Source organism: Oncorhynchus clarkii, chromosome 24 (genome assembly GCF_045791955.1).
Source record: "Oncorhynchus clarkii lewisi isolate Uvic-CL-2024 chromosome 24, UVic_Ocla_1.0, whole genome shotgun sequence".
NCBI lineage: Eukaryota > Metazoa > Chordata > Actinopteri > Salmoniformes > Salmonidae > Oncorhynchus > Oncorhynchus clarkii.
Window position 1 is genome coordinate 19,270,005 of NC_092170.1, and position 16,139 is coordinate 19,286,143.

At 43.8% G+C, this 16,139-nt stretch overlaps 1 protein-coding gene across 4 annotated transcripts; it reads left to right on the plus strand.

The window, feature by feature from the left end:
- The first annotated feature begins 729 nt into the window (after positions 1 to 729).
- On the plus strand, positions 730 to 15,884 carry LOC139382831 (transcriptional adaptor 2A). 4 transcript variants are annotated; one of them, XM_071127063.1, is made up of 15 exons: positions 730 to 818; positions 1,980 to 2,086; positions 2,218 to 2,277; positions 2,429 to 2,520; positions 2,699 to 2,856; positions 5,056 to 5,144; positions 5,462 to 5,534; positions 5,672 to 5,735; positions 7,803 to 7,846; positions 10,576 to 10,686; positions 10,836 to 10,907; positions 11,177 to 11,309; positions 11,741 to 11,778; positions 12,148 to 12,227; positions 12,660 to 15,884. In XM_071127063.1, exons 1-15 carry the CDS (start codon positions 794 to 796, stop codon positions 12,843 to 12,845), a joined length of 1,332 nt encoding a protein of 443 aa, XP_070983164.1. In that variant the 5' UTR covers positions 730 to 793; the 3' UTR covers positions 12,846 to 15,884. The 4 variants fall into 4 exon arrangements, with proteins under 4 accessions (XP_070983164.1, XP_070983166.1, XP_070983163.1 ...); XM_071127065.1 differs by lacking the exon at positions 1,980 to 2,086 and having other exon boundaries at positions 742 to 818; XM_071127062.1 differs by lacking the exon at positions 730 to 818 and having other exon boundaries at positions 1,824 to 2,086.
- The last annotated feature ends 255 nt before the right edge of the window (positions 15,885 to 16,139 follow it).

The following is a 16,139-nucleotide window of genomic DNA, read 5'->3' on the forward strand; positions in this document are numbered from 1 at the left end:
GGAGGGAAAATGTTCAGGGATTTTTCTATGAGGCCAATGGTGACTTTAAAACAGTTAGAATTTAATGGCTGTGATAGGAGAAAACTGACATTTTAGTTACTCCACAATACTAACCTAAATGACAGAGTGAAAAGGAAGCATGTACAGTATAAAATATTTAAAAAACACGTATCCTGCTTACAAGGCACTAAAGTAATACTGCAAAAAAATGTGTTGTTCATTAGTTTACTCCAATTAGGGGAGGGGTGGTAGAGTTAGAAGAAAAACATGTATATATATATATATATATATATATATATATAGTACCAGTCAAAAGTTTGACTATTTTCTACATTGTAGAATAATAGTGAAGACATGAAAACTATGAAATAACACATATGGAATCATTCAGTAAACTAAAAAAGTGTTAAACAAATCAAAATATATATTTTCTATTCGAGATTCTTCAAAGTAACCACCCTTTGCTTTGATGAGAGCTTTGCACAATCTTGGCATTCTCTCAATGGGATGGTATTTTCATGTTCCACTCAAAATCATAAAAAACACCAATATAGCTTTGGTGGTCCAACTCTGGTTGCAGATAATCGGTGTTTTCCGATAGATTAGTTAACCTTAAAAATGCTTTACTTTTGAGCATGAACGATGCAGCGTTTGCGCGAATGCATTGCATTCATCCAGCCAGAGAATCAACAAAGTTGCGCAAATGCTGCCTTTTCAGACACGCTGAATCGAACGCGAAGAAATACATTGGCAACAAACAACATATTCGGGCTTCAGCTGATTGGTTGACCTTATGGACCGCTTGGCATGTTTTGGAAGTAAGTGTTGACTAAATTGCACAGATAGAAACAGCGCACAAACACGGCTGAAAACGAGTTTGCACGAGATATCGTTTTCCATCTAACTATCTGCTCAGTTCGTCGCACTAACGCAACGTTAGCTACATATAGCTAGATAGAAGGCTAGCCCAGCTAGCTAACAATTATCCATTTTAGCTAACTATGTATTTGCCTTCGGGTAGCTAATCGATTCAACCAGCTACTGTAGCTAGCTAACCAATGCATCTCTGTTAGCTACATAATTGTCAGCTAGCTTCCGACTTGAAGGGCCTACGCTAGCTTGCTAGTTACAGTGTATTCAGACCCCTTGACTTTTCCCATATTTTGTTACGTTACAGCCTTATTCTAAAACTAAATTGTTTTCCTTCATCAATCAACACACAATACTCCACAATGACAAAGTGGAAACAGGTTTTTAGAAATGTTTGCAAATGTATAAAAACTCGAAATTGAGCTCTAGTGCATCCTGTCGAAATTGATCATCATGTTGCTACAGCTTGATTGGAGTCCACCTGTGGTAAATTAAATAGATTTGGAAAGGAACACACCTGTCTATATAAGGTCCCACCGTTGACAGTGCATGTCAGGGCAAAAACCAAGCCGTGAGGTCGAAAATTGCTGTGCAGCGACGCGCCACCTTAAACCTTGACAGCGCTTGAGAGGATCTGCAGAGAAGAATGGGAGAAACTCCCCAAATTCAGGTGTGCCAAGCTTGTAGCGTCATACCCAAAAAGATTTGAGGCTGTAATCGCTGCTAAAGGTGCTTCAACTGAGTAAAGGGTCTGAATACTTGTAAATGTGATATTTCAGTTTATTGTTAGTACATTTGCAAAAAATTCTAGACCTGTTTGTGCTTTGTCGATATGCTATATTGTGTGTAGATTGAAGAGGGAGGAGGGGGGGACAATTTAATCAATTTTAGAATGATGCTGTAACGTAACAAAATGTGGAAAAAGTCAAGGGGTCTGACTACTGAATGCACCTTCTGTTAGCCAACGTTAGCTACTGCTAAACCTGTGATGCTTGCTTTAAATCTGACTAATAATACAGATTTTAACAGAAGATTTCTAGTAGCTAATGTCTGCATATGGTTACCAGTAGAATTGGCCAGTTTTGGACATTACTCTGACTTATTCTCAGATGACCCTTCTGACAAGCCCCCATGTCGAGGTTGCTCATCTAACCTGGTGGAACCCTACATAAAATGTGCTGAGTGTGGACCCTCACCTTTCCTTCTATGCCTCCAGGTGAGGGGTGCATGGCATGCGCATAAAACTGTTAATACATTTTGCCTAACTAGATAACTCTACTGACACTATACCACCCCCCCCCCACCCCCCCCACCCCCCCACACACACACACACACATTCTGTTTCAGTGTTTTACCAGAGGGTTTGAGTTCAAGAAACATGAGAGTGATCACAAGTATGAAATAATGGTAAGATATTCGTGTTAATTGTGCTGTCATCCATTCTGAGTAATGCATATTATTATAATATTGACTCTTAAGTTATCCATTATTTACCAAAATTATGTTTCTGGCTAAACAATAGTGACCATGCTCAATACCATGCCTCCCCCTCACACAGACGTCAGACTTCCCTGTGCTGGAACCTGGCTGGACAGCGCAGGAAGAGATGGCCGTACTGGAAGCAGTTATGGACTGTGGCTTTGGGAACTGGTTAGTATACACACACACACAATCGCTCTCTCGTCATATATTACAAACTTGCAGGCGAGGGGCCATTTGCAGTCTAACTTGTTTCGTAGCAGCACTCTCATGTACTGTCTGCCAATATAAACATGTTCAAATTGATTTCAAAAACATAACTGTCACTTTTGTATTTGACTCTGCACAGGCAGGATGTAGCGTATCAGATGCGCACCAAAAGCAAGGAGGAGTGTGAGGCCCACTACATGAAGAACTTCATCAACAACCCCTTGTTCTCCTCCACCCTGCTCAATCTCAGACAGATAGAGGAGGCTCGTACTGCAGACACAGCCATTCCCTTCAAACGTCAGTATACAGTGCCTTGCGAAAGTATTCGGCCCCCTTGAACTTTGCGACCTTTTGCCACATTTCAGACTTCAAACATAAAGATATAAAACTGTATTTTTTTGTGAAGAATCAACAACAAGTGGGACACAATCATGAAGTGGAACGACATTTATTGGATATTTCAAACTTTTTTTAACAAATCAAAAATTGGGTGTGCAAAATTATTCAGCCCCTTTACTTTCAGTGCAGCAAACTCTCTCCAGAAGTTCAGTGAGGATCTCTGAATGATCCAATGTTGACCTAAATGACTAATGATGATAAATACAATCCACCTGTGTGTAATCAAGTCTCCGTATAAATGCACCTGCACTGTGATAGTCTCAGAGGTCCGTTAAAAGCGCAGAGAGCATCAGGAAGAACAAGGAACACACCAGGCAGGTCCGAGATACTGTTGTGAAGAAGTTTAAAGCCGGATTTGGATACAAAAAGATTTCCCAAGCTTTAAACATCCCAAGGAGCACTGTGCAAGCGATAATATTGAAATGGAAGGAGTATCAGACCACTGCAAATCTACCAAGACCTGGCCGTCCCTCTAAACTTTCAGCTCATACAAGGAGAAGACTGATCAGAGATGCAGCCAAGAGGCCCATGATCACTCTGGATGAACTGCAGAGATCTACAGTTGAGGTGGGAGACTCTGTCCATAGGACAACAATCAGTCGTATATTGCACAAATCTGGCCTTTATGGAAGAGTGGCAAGAAGAAAGCCATTTCTTAAAGATATCCATAAAAAGTGTCGTTTAAAGTTTGCCACAAGCCACCTGGGAGACACACCAAACATGTGGAAGAAGGTGCTCTGGTCAGATGAAACCAAAATTGAACTTTTTGGCAACAATGCAAAACGTTATGTTTGGCGTAAAAGCAACACAGCTGAACACACCATCCCCACTGTCAAACATGGTGGTGGCAGCATCATGGTTTGGGCCTGCTTTTCTTCAGCAGGGACAGGGAAGATGGTTCAAATTGATGGGAAGATGGATGGAGCCAAATACAGGACCATTCTGGAAGAAAACCTGATGGAGTCTGCAAAAGACCTGAGACTGGGACGGAGATTTGTCTTCCAACAAGACAATGATCAGAAACATTAAGCAAAATCTACAATGGAATGGTTCAAAAATAAACATATCCAGGTGTTAGAATGGCCAAGTCAAAGTCCAGACCTGAATCCAATCGAGAATCTGTGGAAAGAACTGGAAACTGCTGTTCACAAATGCTCTCCATCCAACCTCACTGAGCTCGAGCTGTTTTGCAAGGAGGAATGGGAAAAAATTTCAGTCTCTCGATGTGCAAAACTGATAGAGACACACCCCAAGCGACTTACAGCTGTAATCGCAGCAAAAGGTGGCGCTACAAAGTATTAACTTAAGGGGGCTGAATAATTTTGCACGCCCAATTTTTCAGTTTTTGATTTGTTAAAAACGTTTGAAATATCCAATAAATGTCGTTCCACTTCATGATTGTGTCCCACTTGTTGTTGATTCTTCACAAAAAAAAAACAGTTTTATATCTTTATGTTTGAAGCCTGAAATGTGGCAAAAGGTCGCAAAGTTCAAGGGGGCCGAATACTTTCGCAAGGCACTGTACAAACAACATACCTACTCCTCTGGATTTCTCCCTCCATAGTAATAAGGAGAGTTTTTGTCTTACAAGTTATTATAGAATTCTGAAGCCATACAACAAATACAATTTAGGCTATGCTTCAAAAGAAATTGTAAACTGGGTGGTTCGAGCCCTGTATGCTGATTGGTTGACAGCTGTTTTATATCAGACCGTATGACAAAACATGTATATTTACTGCTGTAATTACGTTGATAACCAGTTTATAATAGCAATAAGGCACCACGGGGGTTTGGGATATATGGCCAATATACCACGGCTAAGGGCTGTGTCCAGGCACTCCATGTTGTGTTGTGCATAAGAACAGCCCTTAGCTGTGGTATATTGGCCATATACCACACCTCCTTGGGCCTTATTGCTTAATTAGACTTTTGTGTATGATTTCCAGCTGATAAAGGCAGGGAGGAATACTTGGCTTTTGTGATTTATCTGATATGCAACTACATCGTTCCTCATTTATGCTTGCTTTCTTACACAGCAGTAACATGTTTATCATGAGGGCCATTTCAGTATAAGTACTATGTTGGTTTTCCTCCCAGCCACTGACGATCCCCCCAGGCCCACCTTTGACTCTCTGTTGTCTCGAGACATGGCTGGATACATGCCTGCCAGAGCAGACTTCATGGAGGTGAGGGGAACTAGGGTCTTAAAGCATCCATGCCTTTAGTTGTTCTAATCTCACAAGCCATAGTCAGACATTCACTTTTTTCTCTTCTGCTAAAAACATTTCCCCATGTCATAATGAGCATGTCCTCATACTCCTGGCACATTATAATTAGAATCATAGTAACTACTTAACGATAACCAAGACATAACCCTTGCCACCCTGCTTATGTATGCATGATATTAGTTCTCCAGAGGGCCATCTCTCTGCAGTCCTATTGAACTCTTACTCATCTCCTTGTCCTTCTGTGGTCCCCTCCTGTTATTTGTCATCCTGTCTAGGAATTTGACAACTATGCTGAGTGGGATCTGAAAGACATTGATTTTGTGGATGATGACTCAGACCTACTACATGGTGTGTTGATAGTGCTATAATTGTATTTGAATTGAAAGTGAAGTCCAACCCTGCTTTCAATAGAGATTGGAAGTGTATGTTTATTGTACAAAATATCCTCATTGCTTTGTCTGACATATGTTTCTGGTTCAATCTAGCGTTGAAGATTGCTGTTGTTGACATATACCATTCAAGGTTAAAGGAGAGGGGTAGAAGAAAGAAGTAAGTTGAAATGTTTTAACTCTGTAAGGGGCTTATTCAGCCACTAGATGGCCTCAAATATCTTAGAATCTTTGTCCTTCATCATATGCCTATAACACTCTGCAAATGTTTCCACAAGAACATTTAATTGCTTTCCAAAATTGGAAATGTGATACCTACACAAGTAACACAAGTCTACTGACACTAGCCTATTACTATAAGCACTGGTTCAGAACCATCAGTTGCTATGAATTCTGAAAGGCTTAATTAAACATTACACAACTGTCAAATTTGAGTATTCTTTGACCTGGTCACTTTTTATTTTTTTTTTTAGATTTGAGACGTTCATGAATTGTCAAACTCCGTCCTCAGCCCCCTTCAGTGTGTGTCAGTACTGGTCTTGGCCATGGTGGTCAGTCCATTCATGTGGTAATACATCCATCACTAAATCAAACATAATGAGTTGCTACTCCCCTAACTCTGTGGTATGGCATGTGGGGTGTGTATTGTATGTTAGCTGGCCAGAGCTCCCAGGACCGTGCATGTTTGTCTCATCTCAAATGGCCCCCTATTCCCTACATAGTGCATTACTTTTGACCAGGGCCCATCAAAATTAGTGCACTATGTAGGGACTAGGGGGCCATTTGGGATGTAACACTGCTAGTCTGCCCAATGACCCCCACCCCGAGCTGGTGACATGGCAGAGGCCCAAAGCAGTGACTCTTGACTTGCAGGCCACATAGTTCAAACTCAGTAAGCCCCACTGTCAGGTCCTGTTTCACAGCATAGGAAGCCTACTTGTTGCAAAGCTGTTCTCACAACCATACCTTCAAGCTATACTATATATACAAAAGTATGTGGACACCCCTTTTTAAATTTGTGGTTTTGGCTATTTCAGCCACCTGTTGCTGACAGGTGTATAAAATTGAGCACACAGCCATGTGGGGCAGCAGGGTAGCCTAGTGGTTAGAGCGTTGGACTGTTAACCCACTGTTCCTAGGCCGTCATTGAAAATAAGAATTTGTTCTTAACTGACTTGCCTAGTTAAATAAAGGTGTAAAAATAAAATCTCCATAGACAAACATTGGCAGTAGAATGGCCTTACTGAAGAGCTCAGTGACTTTCAATGTGTCACTGACAAGTCAGTTCGTCAAATTTCTGCCCTGCTAGAGCTGCCTCGTTTCCACTTCACAATAACACAGTTGACTGTCTAGGAGCAACAAAGGCTCAGCTGCGAAGTGGTAGGGCACACAAGCTCACAGAACACGACTGTTGAGTGCTGAATCGCGTAGTGCTTAAAAATCGTCTGTTCTTGGTTGCCACACTCACTAACGAGTTCCAAACTGCCTCTGGAAGCAACCTCTGCACAAGAACTGTCGGGACTCAGGAGCTTCATGAAATGTGTTTCCAGCTGCACACAAGCCTAAGTTCACCATGCGCAATGCTGAGTGATGAATCCCACTTCACCATCTGGCAGTCCGACAGACGAATATGTGTTTGGCGGATGCCAGGATAATGCTACCTGTCCAAGTGCATAAAGCCAACTAAAGTTTTTGGTGGAGGAAGAATAATGGTTTGGGGCTGTTTTCATGGTTTGGGCTAGGCCCCTTAGTTCCAGTGAAGGGAAATCTTAACACTACAGCATACAATGACATTCTAGACTATTCTGTGCTTCCAACTTGGTAGCAACAGTTTGGGGAAGGCCCTTGTGTCGGCATGACAATGCCCCCGTGCACAAATGCTCTTGTGCTGCGGGGATTTGCTACCTTTCGGCCAATGTTTCAACAGCTAGTGGAAAACCTTCCCAGAAGAGTGGAGTCTGTTTTTAGCTGCAAAGGGGGTGGACCAAATCCATATGAATGCCCATGATTTTGGAATGAGATGGTTATCGAGCAGGTGGCCACATACTTTGGTCATGTAGTGTATGTGGTTCAGGTTTAGCAGATATAAGGTACCATCACTCATTCAATAAATGTCAGTCTAAACCCTCTGCTGTTTTCACTCTCTCTACCGGCCTGAGAATTGGCTGGTATTCACCAATGGACGTGTCCATATTTTTGACTTTGGTGTCTTAATGTTGTCTTACAGGATCATCAGGGACCATGGACTGATCAACCTGAGGAAGTTCCAGAGTAAGTGCTCTCCTAACAGATTAGAACTGGGCTGCAGAACAACCAGGAGACCAGGCGTTACTATAACACCCAGACTGAGTATGCATTATGTATCCATGGTTGTATGTAAACAACTGTTGCAATAATGATCAACAGTAACCCGAGGGACCCTGGAGGCACTGCCTGTGCTTTTATTTACGCTGGAAGCTGAGAATAGCCCAGTGCGACGTGTGCCAGAGCATGCCGCAGCATAATTATTGCTCCACTATGAATAGATGCCTATGAAATGAACACTGCAGGTCTAATAACCAACTGTATTGGAGATTTGTGAGCTCTTATTGATCCCCTCTCCATGGGCAGTTTTTCATCTAGCTTGGTAATATAATACATTTTTGTGTCCCGCTTTTTATTCATGGCAGATGGGACTGCAAGAGACTCCCTGACTAGATTTATACAATCGGTTCCTCTTTTTCCATTACTGGCCAGTGCAGTGTTATCTCCAGGTGATGCTCTGGGAAATTGGCTGTAGTTTTAGGGGTGGAAAAGGACACCCTTATGTTTTATTTACCAGTCTCCAGTCACTACGGCCCTCCTCCCCATCTCTCCTCCTATCTCGTTAGTCTTTCAAGACAAAAGAGAACCCAGAGTTGCGGTAGAGCTGCAGCGTGGTTGTCATGGAGACTGTCAAAGTGTGTGTGTGTGTGTGTGTGTGTGTGTTAGTCATACGGTAATGGAAGCCGTGTCCAAGCCTGGGAGGCTCACAGTGTCGTGCCTAGGCTGATCATGCTGTTGCTCCAGGCAGTTTGAACAAACCGTCTCACTCAGTACCTCAGGACCACCAATCCAGCCCATTCCTGTTATGGAGTGTTTCAAATATTTGACTCCGCAGGACATTGACTCTACCTGTGTGTGCATGTCAGACACGTTCTCATCACTGTACAGCCACTAAATCAATGAGGAACTCTTGCTGCCAGCTTGCAGATAGACAAAGCTGTGCCAGCCTTGAGCTGCTGTCATACTACCCCACATTCACTGTGTACAGAATATATAATATAGAAATCACCATGTCTGCAAAGCCACGAGAGTCCACTCAATAAATATATATATCTATGTCTCAGCAAAAAAATAAATGTCCCTTTTTCAGGACCCTGTCTTTCAAAGATAATTTGTAAAAATCCAAATAACTTCACAGATCTTTGTTGTAAAGGGTTTAAACACTGTTTCCCATGCTTGTTCAATGAACCATAAACAATTAAGGAACATGCACCTGTGGAGCGGTCGTTAAGACACTAACAGCTTACAGATGGCAATTAAGGTCACAGTTATGAAAACTTAGGACACTAAAGAGGCCTTTCTAGTGGCTCTGAAAAACACCAAAAGAAAGATGCCCAGTGTCCCTGCTCATCTGCGTGAACGTGCCTTAGGCATGCTTTAAGGAGGCATGAGGACTGCAGATGTGGTAAGGGCAATCTCACAGTCTGTACTGTGAGATGCTTAAGACAGTGCTACAGGGAGACCGGATGGACAGCTGATTGTCCTCGCAGTGGCAGACCACGTGTAACTCCTGCACAGGAACAATACATCCGAACGTCACACCTGCGGGACAGGTACAGGATGGCAACAACTGCCCGAGTTACACCGGGAACGCACAATCCCTCCATCAGTGCTCAGACTGTTCGCGAGAGGCTGGACTGAGGGCTTGTAGACCTGTTGTAAGACAGGTCCTCACCAGACATCACCGGCAACAACGTCGCCTATGGGCACAAACCCACCGTCGCTGGACCAGACAGGACTGGCAAAAAGTGCTCTTCACTGACGAGTTGTGGTTTTGGCTCACCTGGGGTGATGGTCGGATTTGCGTTTATCGTCGAAGGAATGAGCGTTACACCAAGGCCTGTACTCTGGAGCGGGATCGATTTAGAGGTGGAAGGTCCGTCATGGTCTGGGGCGGTGTGTAATAGCATCATTGGACTGAGCTTTTTGTCATTGCAGGCAATCTCAACGCTGTGTGTTACAGGGAAGACATCCTCCTCCCTCATGTGGTACCCTTCCTCAGGCTCATCCTGACATGACCCTCCAGCATGACAATGCCACCAGTGACACTGCTCGTTCTGTGCGCGATTTTTTTACCAGGGATTTTTACCCCCCCCCCCCCCCAGAAATGTCCGGAAACTTGCAGGTGCCTTTGTGGAAGAGTGGGGTAACGTCTCACAGCAAGAACTGGCAAATCTGGTGCAGTCCATTAGGAGATTTTATGCAGCTGGTGGCCACACCAGATACTGACTGTTACTTTTGATTTTGACCCTCTCCCCCCTTGTTCAGGGACACATTCCATTTCCATGTTGGTCATATGTCTGTGGAACTTGTTGAGTTTGTCTCCAGTTGTTGAATCTTGTTATGTTCAAATGCCCATCGGGGGAGCTTTTAAACCGTTCATGGCCACAGCAGGTTATCTCAGTGATGCAAGGGGGTCACTCAATGTGCAATGTCTGGACATGTTCTCCTCTGGTGTTCCTCAAAAGCCTCTAATCTACCAAGATTGAATGTGATACAGATCACTGCTGTCATACCCTCTTCCTGGAGATCTACTGGGTTTACAGTCCAACTCTAATTTACCACCTCATTCTACTTATCTACTTATGTAGTGTTAGACTGAACCTACCGGACGGTAGATCTCCAGGAAGAGGGTTGGGCAGTCCTGCTCTACAATTACAGCTACGTCTCGCGACCATTGTGTTTTTATCTTCCAGTCCTGGAGCATCGCTACCCTAAGGAGGTACAGGATCTGTATGATGCTATGAGACGTTTCGCCAGGGTGGTGGGCCCTATCGAACACGACAGGTTCATAGAGAGTCATGCATGTGAGTATGACATTATAATGTGCACACACAGTAGTCATTTGATGTTCACACCTGTCTGTCTGTCTCCGCCTGTCTGTCCCTGTCTGCAGTATAGACCGGTGAGGTGAGTGGACAGGCTTTTCTGATCTCATGTCATCCTTGTCTTTCAGTGGAGTTTGAGCTGAGGAGAGAGATTGGCAGGCTGCAGGAGTACAGGAGAGCAGGCATCCAGTCTTTCTGCAGTGAGTCCAGTCTACCCATATAACCCTGTCCCCCCCCTACTGCCAGACAGTCCCCCTAAGAATCTGTGTCCCAAATGGCACCCTATTCCCTATTTAGTGCATTACTTTTGACCAGAGCCCATACAGCGCTGGTCAAAAATAGTGCACTTTGTAGGAAAAGGGTTAAATTTGGGACAGAGGCAGAGCCTCATTAGTGACTTCCTTGTGTCAGCCAGGACCCAGGGCTGACTGCACCAGTAACCCCCTCCCTCCTCTGTGTCCCCCTGCAGGTGCCAAGGTGTATGAGCGTGTGAAGCACGTGCGGGAGGATGAGCGGAGGAAGAGGACCATGCTAGTTGATGTGCTGCAGTACATTCAGGACGGACGGGCCTGCCAGCAGTGGCTCAGCAAACAGGCTGCTATGTGAGCCCCGTCCGCTTACCCTTTTGTCCAGTGTTTCACAATCCATTCCTCTGGACCATGTGGTTGTACGTTCATGTTTAAGTCCAACACTAGCCCACCTGATTCTACTAATCAATGGCTTGATGATTAGTTGACTATTTGAATCAGGGGTATTAGTGCCTGGCTGTAACTGAGATACCACCCACTTCTGCAGTTTATTACTGTGTGCTTGGCTCGAACTGCAACAAGCAGTGCTTGATTGTTGATTGTTTGTATGTAGAGCTGTTCTTGTCATTTTGTTGTTTATCCTAAGCACAGCTCTTGGGTGTTCTGATAATTATTCTTTATGGAAGGGGAAAAAAACAACTGCTAGTGATTAATTCTCTCTGTGGACAACGATCCCGGAGAGTGAAGTGTGTGCATTGCCTGTAGTGACACTTCTCTTTCCACAGTGATGCTGGTATCACTCCTGTTGTCATCACCACATCAGGTAAGGACTCTCTTCCTTTCCCTCTCCTTCCCCTGCTACCTCTCTTCTTGTCATGGTCCCAGGTGCAGTCACATTAATGTATTCTCAGAGATGCTCATCCAGAAATCCAGTCAACGTACAGGACTATTATGCTTATTTGTCTGTTTCCGTTGTCATTCAGTGACCTCCAGTGCACAAGTAGGACACATCTATGTACTCAGTCATTTCTACACAGCTATATTTATACTAATTTGCCTGTCATAAATATTTGTCTTTATTTTCCTCACAAAACTGATTTTGTAAACCCATCAGTTTGTCATTTATAACAATAAGAGAATAGTCTTTTTTTAATTTTTTTTTTAGATCTGTTAAAGTGTTATTGTTCCACAGCAACAGGCAGGAGAAGCGCCCCTCCTCTCAACCTGACCGGCCTGCCAGGGACAGAGAAGCTCAACGACAGGGAGAAAGAGGTACACACAGAATCCATTCCATTACATATGAATTCTAGGTTCTCTATGGATGTAAGGCTCTCAGCACCACCAGGGCATGAAATGAAGGGCTAAACAGAGAGTGTGTCCTAAATGGTACCCTATTCCTCCCTGGTAAAAAGTAGTATACTCTATAGCAGGGCTCCAACTCTGTTCCTGGAGAGCTGTCCTCCTGCAGGTTTTTGCTCCAACCCCAGTTGTAACTAACCTGATTCAGCTTATCAACAAGCTAATTATCAGAATCCGGTGTTGTAGCGAAAACCTACAGGACAGCACCTCTGCAGAAAACGGCTTGGAGAGCGCTGCTCTATGGGGAATACAGTGGTATTTGGGATGCAGTCACGACTGGCATTTTGTTGAAGTAACATGGCGTGTCTCTCGCTCTCTCTCTCTCTCTCCTGTGGCTGGCTGCAGCTGTGCCAGGTGGTGCGTCTGGTGCCAGGTGCCTACCTGGAGTACAAGCAGGCCCTGCTGAACGAGTGCAGGCGGCAGGGTGGTCTACGGCTGGCACAGGCCCGGGCACTCATCAAGATTGACGTCAACAAGACACGCAAGATCTACGACTTCCTGATCAAGGAGGGCTACATGAACAAGGCCTAGACCAGCCTGAGACCAAGGTTGTGTCATAAATGGAACCCGATTCCCTAAATAGTGCACTACTTTTGACCAGAGCGGGGTGCTATTTGGGACGCATCCAGAGTCAGAACTGTTCCAGCAGAGGTCATGGCTGGACTGGACACTAACTGATACGTTTTATTCTCATGTTGTCTTGGTGAAATGATGCTGTCATGTGCTGTGAGAACTACGTTTCAATGCCCTTTCTTTGAAAGAAAAACAATGAATTGTACACTATATTTACAGAAGTATGTGGACACCCCTTTAAAATTAGTTGATTCTGCTATTTCAGCCACACCTGTTACTGACAGGTGTTTAAAATAGAGCACACAGCCATGCAATCTCCATAGGAAAACATTGGCAGTAGAAAGCCTTACTGAAGAGCTCAGTGACTTAAGTCAGTTTGGCAAATTTCTGCCCTGCTAGAGCTTTCCCAGTTAACTGTAAGTGCTGTTATTGTGAAGTGGAAGCGTCTAGGAGCAACAACGGCTCAGCCGCGAAGTGGTAGGCCACATAAGCTCACAAGACCGGCGCGTGCTGAAGCGAATAGCGCTTAAGCATCGTCTGTCCTCGGTTGTAACACTCACTACCAAGTTCCAAACTGCCTCTGGAAGCAACGTCAGCACAATAATTGTTCATCGGGTGCTTCATGAAATGGGTTTCCATGGCTGAGCAGCAGCACTCAAGTCTAAGATCACCATGCGCAATGTCAAGCGTCGGCTGGAGTGGTGTAAAGCTCAACGCCATTGGACTCTGGAGTGATGAATCACACTTTACCATCTGGCAGGTCGACGGACGAATCTGGGTTTGGCAGATGGCAGGAGAACACTACCTGTCCGAATGCATAGTACTAACTGTGAAGTTTGGAGGAGGAATAATGGTCTAGGGCTGTTTTTCATGGTTCAGTCTAGACCCATTGGTTCCAGTGAAGGGAAATCTTAATGCTACAGCATACAATAACATTCTATATGATCCTGTGCTTCCAACTTGGTGGTAACAGTTTGGGGAAGGCCCTTTCCTGTTTCAGCATGACACTGCCCCCGTGCACAAAAAGAGGTCCATACAGAAATGGTTTGTTGGGCCTCCGGGGTGGCGCAGGGGTCTAGGGCATCGCAGCGCTAGCTGTGCCACCAGAGACTCTGGGTTCCGGGTTAGAGACACTGGGAGGTCCGGGTTAGAGAGGGTTTGGCCGGTATGGATATCCTTGTCTCATCGCGCACCAGCGACTCCTGTGGCGGGCCGGGTGCAGTGCATGCTAACCAAGGTTGCCAGGTGTACAGTGTTTCCTCCGACACATTGTCGGAGGAAACACTCTTGTGGCTGAATGCTCTTGTGGCTGAATGGAAGCATGTCCCCGCAGCGATGTTCCAACCACTAGTGGAAAGCCGTCCCAGAAGAGTGGAGGCTGTTATAGCAGCGAAGGGAGGACCAATGCCCATGATTTTGGAATGAGCTGTTTGACGATCACATACTCTGAATTTGTTATCAACTTCAGGTCCTACATTTTGCGTCAGTCTTGCCTTGTATATGTTACCAGTCAAAAGTTTGGACACACCTACACATTCAAGGGTTTATCTTCAATTTACTATTTTCTACATTGTAGAATAATAGAGAAGACATCAAAACTATGAAATAACACATGGAATCATGTAGGATTCAAAAAAAGTGTTTAAAAAAAATCCAAAATATATTTTAGGTTCTTCAAAGTAGCCGCCCTTTGCCTTGATGACGACAGCTTTTCATTCTCTTAACCAGCTTCACCTAGAATGCTTTTCCAACGGTCTTGAAGGAGTTCCCACATATGCTGAGCACTTGTTGGCTACTTTTCCTTCACTCTGTGATCCAACTCATCCCAAACCATCTCAATTGGGTTGAGGTCGGGGATTGTGGAGGCCAGGTCATCTGATACAGCACTCCATTACTCTCCTTCTTGGTCAAATAGCCCTTACACAGCATGGAGGTGTTTTGGGTCATTGTCCTGCTGTAAAACAAATGACAGTCCCTAAGTGCAAACCAGATGGGATGGAGTATCACCGCAGAATGCTGTGGTAGCCATGTTGGTTAAGTGGGCCTTGAATTCTAAATAAATCACTGACAGTGTCACCTGCATGTACCATCACACCACCTCCATGCTTCACAGTGGGAGCTACACATGCGGAGATCAAGCGTTCACCTACTCTGCGTCTCACAAAGACACACAATAATCTCAAATTTGGACTCATCAGTTTAAAGGACAGATTTCCACCGATCTAATGTCCATTGCTCATGTTTCTTGGCCCAAGCAAGTCTCTTCTTATTATTGGTGTCCTTTTAGTAGTGATTTCTTTGCAGCAATTTGACCACGAAGGCCTGATTTTTTTTAATTTTATTTTACCTTTATTTACCTTTACCTTTATGATTCATGCAGTCTCCTCTGAACAGTTGATGTGTCTGTCACTTGAACTCTGTGAAGCATTTATTTGGGCTGTAATTTCTGAGCCTGGTAACTCTATTTAATTTATCCTCTGCAGCAGAGGTAACTCTGGGTCTTCCTTTCATGTGGCGGTTCTCCTGAGAGACAGTTTCATCATAACACTTGATGGTTTTTGTGACTGCACTTGAATACATTTTCAAAGTTCTTGAAATGTTCCAGATTGACTGACCTTCATGTCTTAAAATAATGATGGACTGTTGTTTCTCTTTGCTTATTTGAGCTGTTCTTGCCATAATATGGACTTGGTCTTTTACCAAATAATCTATCTTCTGTATACTGAATGGGTTAGGAAGGAAAGAAATTCCATAAATTAACTTTTTAACAAGGCACACCTGTTAATTGAAATGTATTCCAGCTGACTACCTGATTAAGCTGGTTGAGAGAATGCCAAGTGTGCAAAGCTGTCATCAAAGCAAAGGGTGGCTACTTTGAAGAATCAAAAATATATTTTGATTTGTTTAACACTTTTTGTGTTATTTCATAGTTTTGATGTATTCACTATTATTCTGCAATGTAAAAAATGGTACAAATAAAAAAAAAACGTGGAATGAGTAGGTGTCAACTTTTGACTGGTACTGTACCTTCCTATTTGTACAGTACTTTAATTGTCAGTGACACAGGAGCAGATAAGAAAATTGTGTAGTTATTTCTCCTTGTAATGAAATGTTTTATGTGAAATGTATAACCGTACATGGTATATTTTACTTATCATCAATGTGTAATAGCAGTTACCTGTTACATGATAACCAACTTTCCATCGTACCATCGGTGCTGAGTTGCTTTACCTAAGCAGGTTCTGTTAGCAA

Excerpts from the sequence above, each read along its gene's own strand:
- LOC139382831 (XM_071127062.1), top strand. The coding sequence starts at position 1,859 with ATGCTTGCTTTAAATCTGACTAATAATACAGATTTTAACAGAAGATTT. Across the intron at positions 2,278-2,428 it reads ATCACAAGTATGAAATAATG|ACGTCAGACTTCCCTGTGCT; the intron begins GTAAGATATTCG and ends CCCCTCACACAG. Across the intron at positions 5,145-5,461 it reads CCAGAGCAGACTTCATGGAG|GAATTTGACAACTATGCTGA; the intron begins GTGAGGGGAACT and ends CATCCTGTCTAG.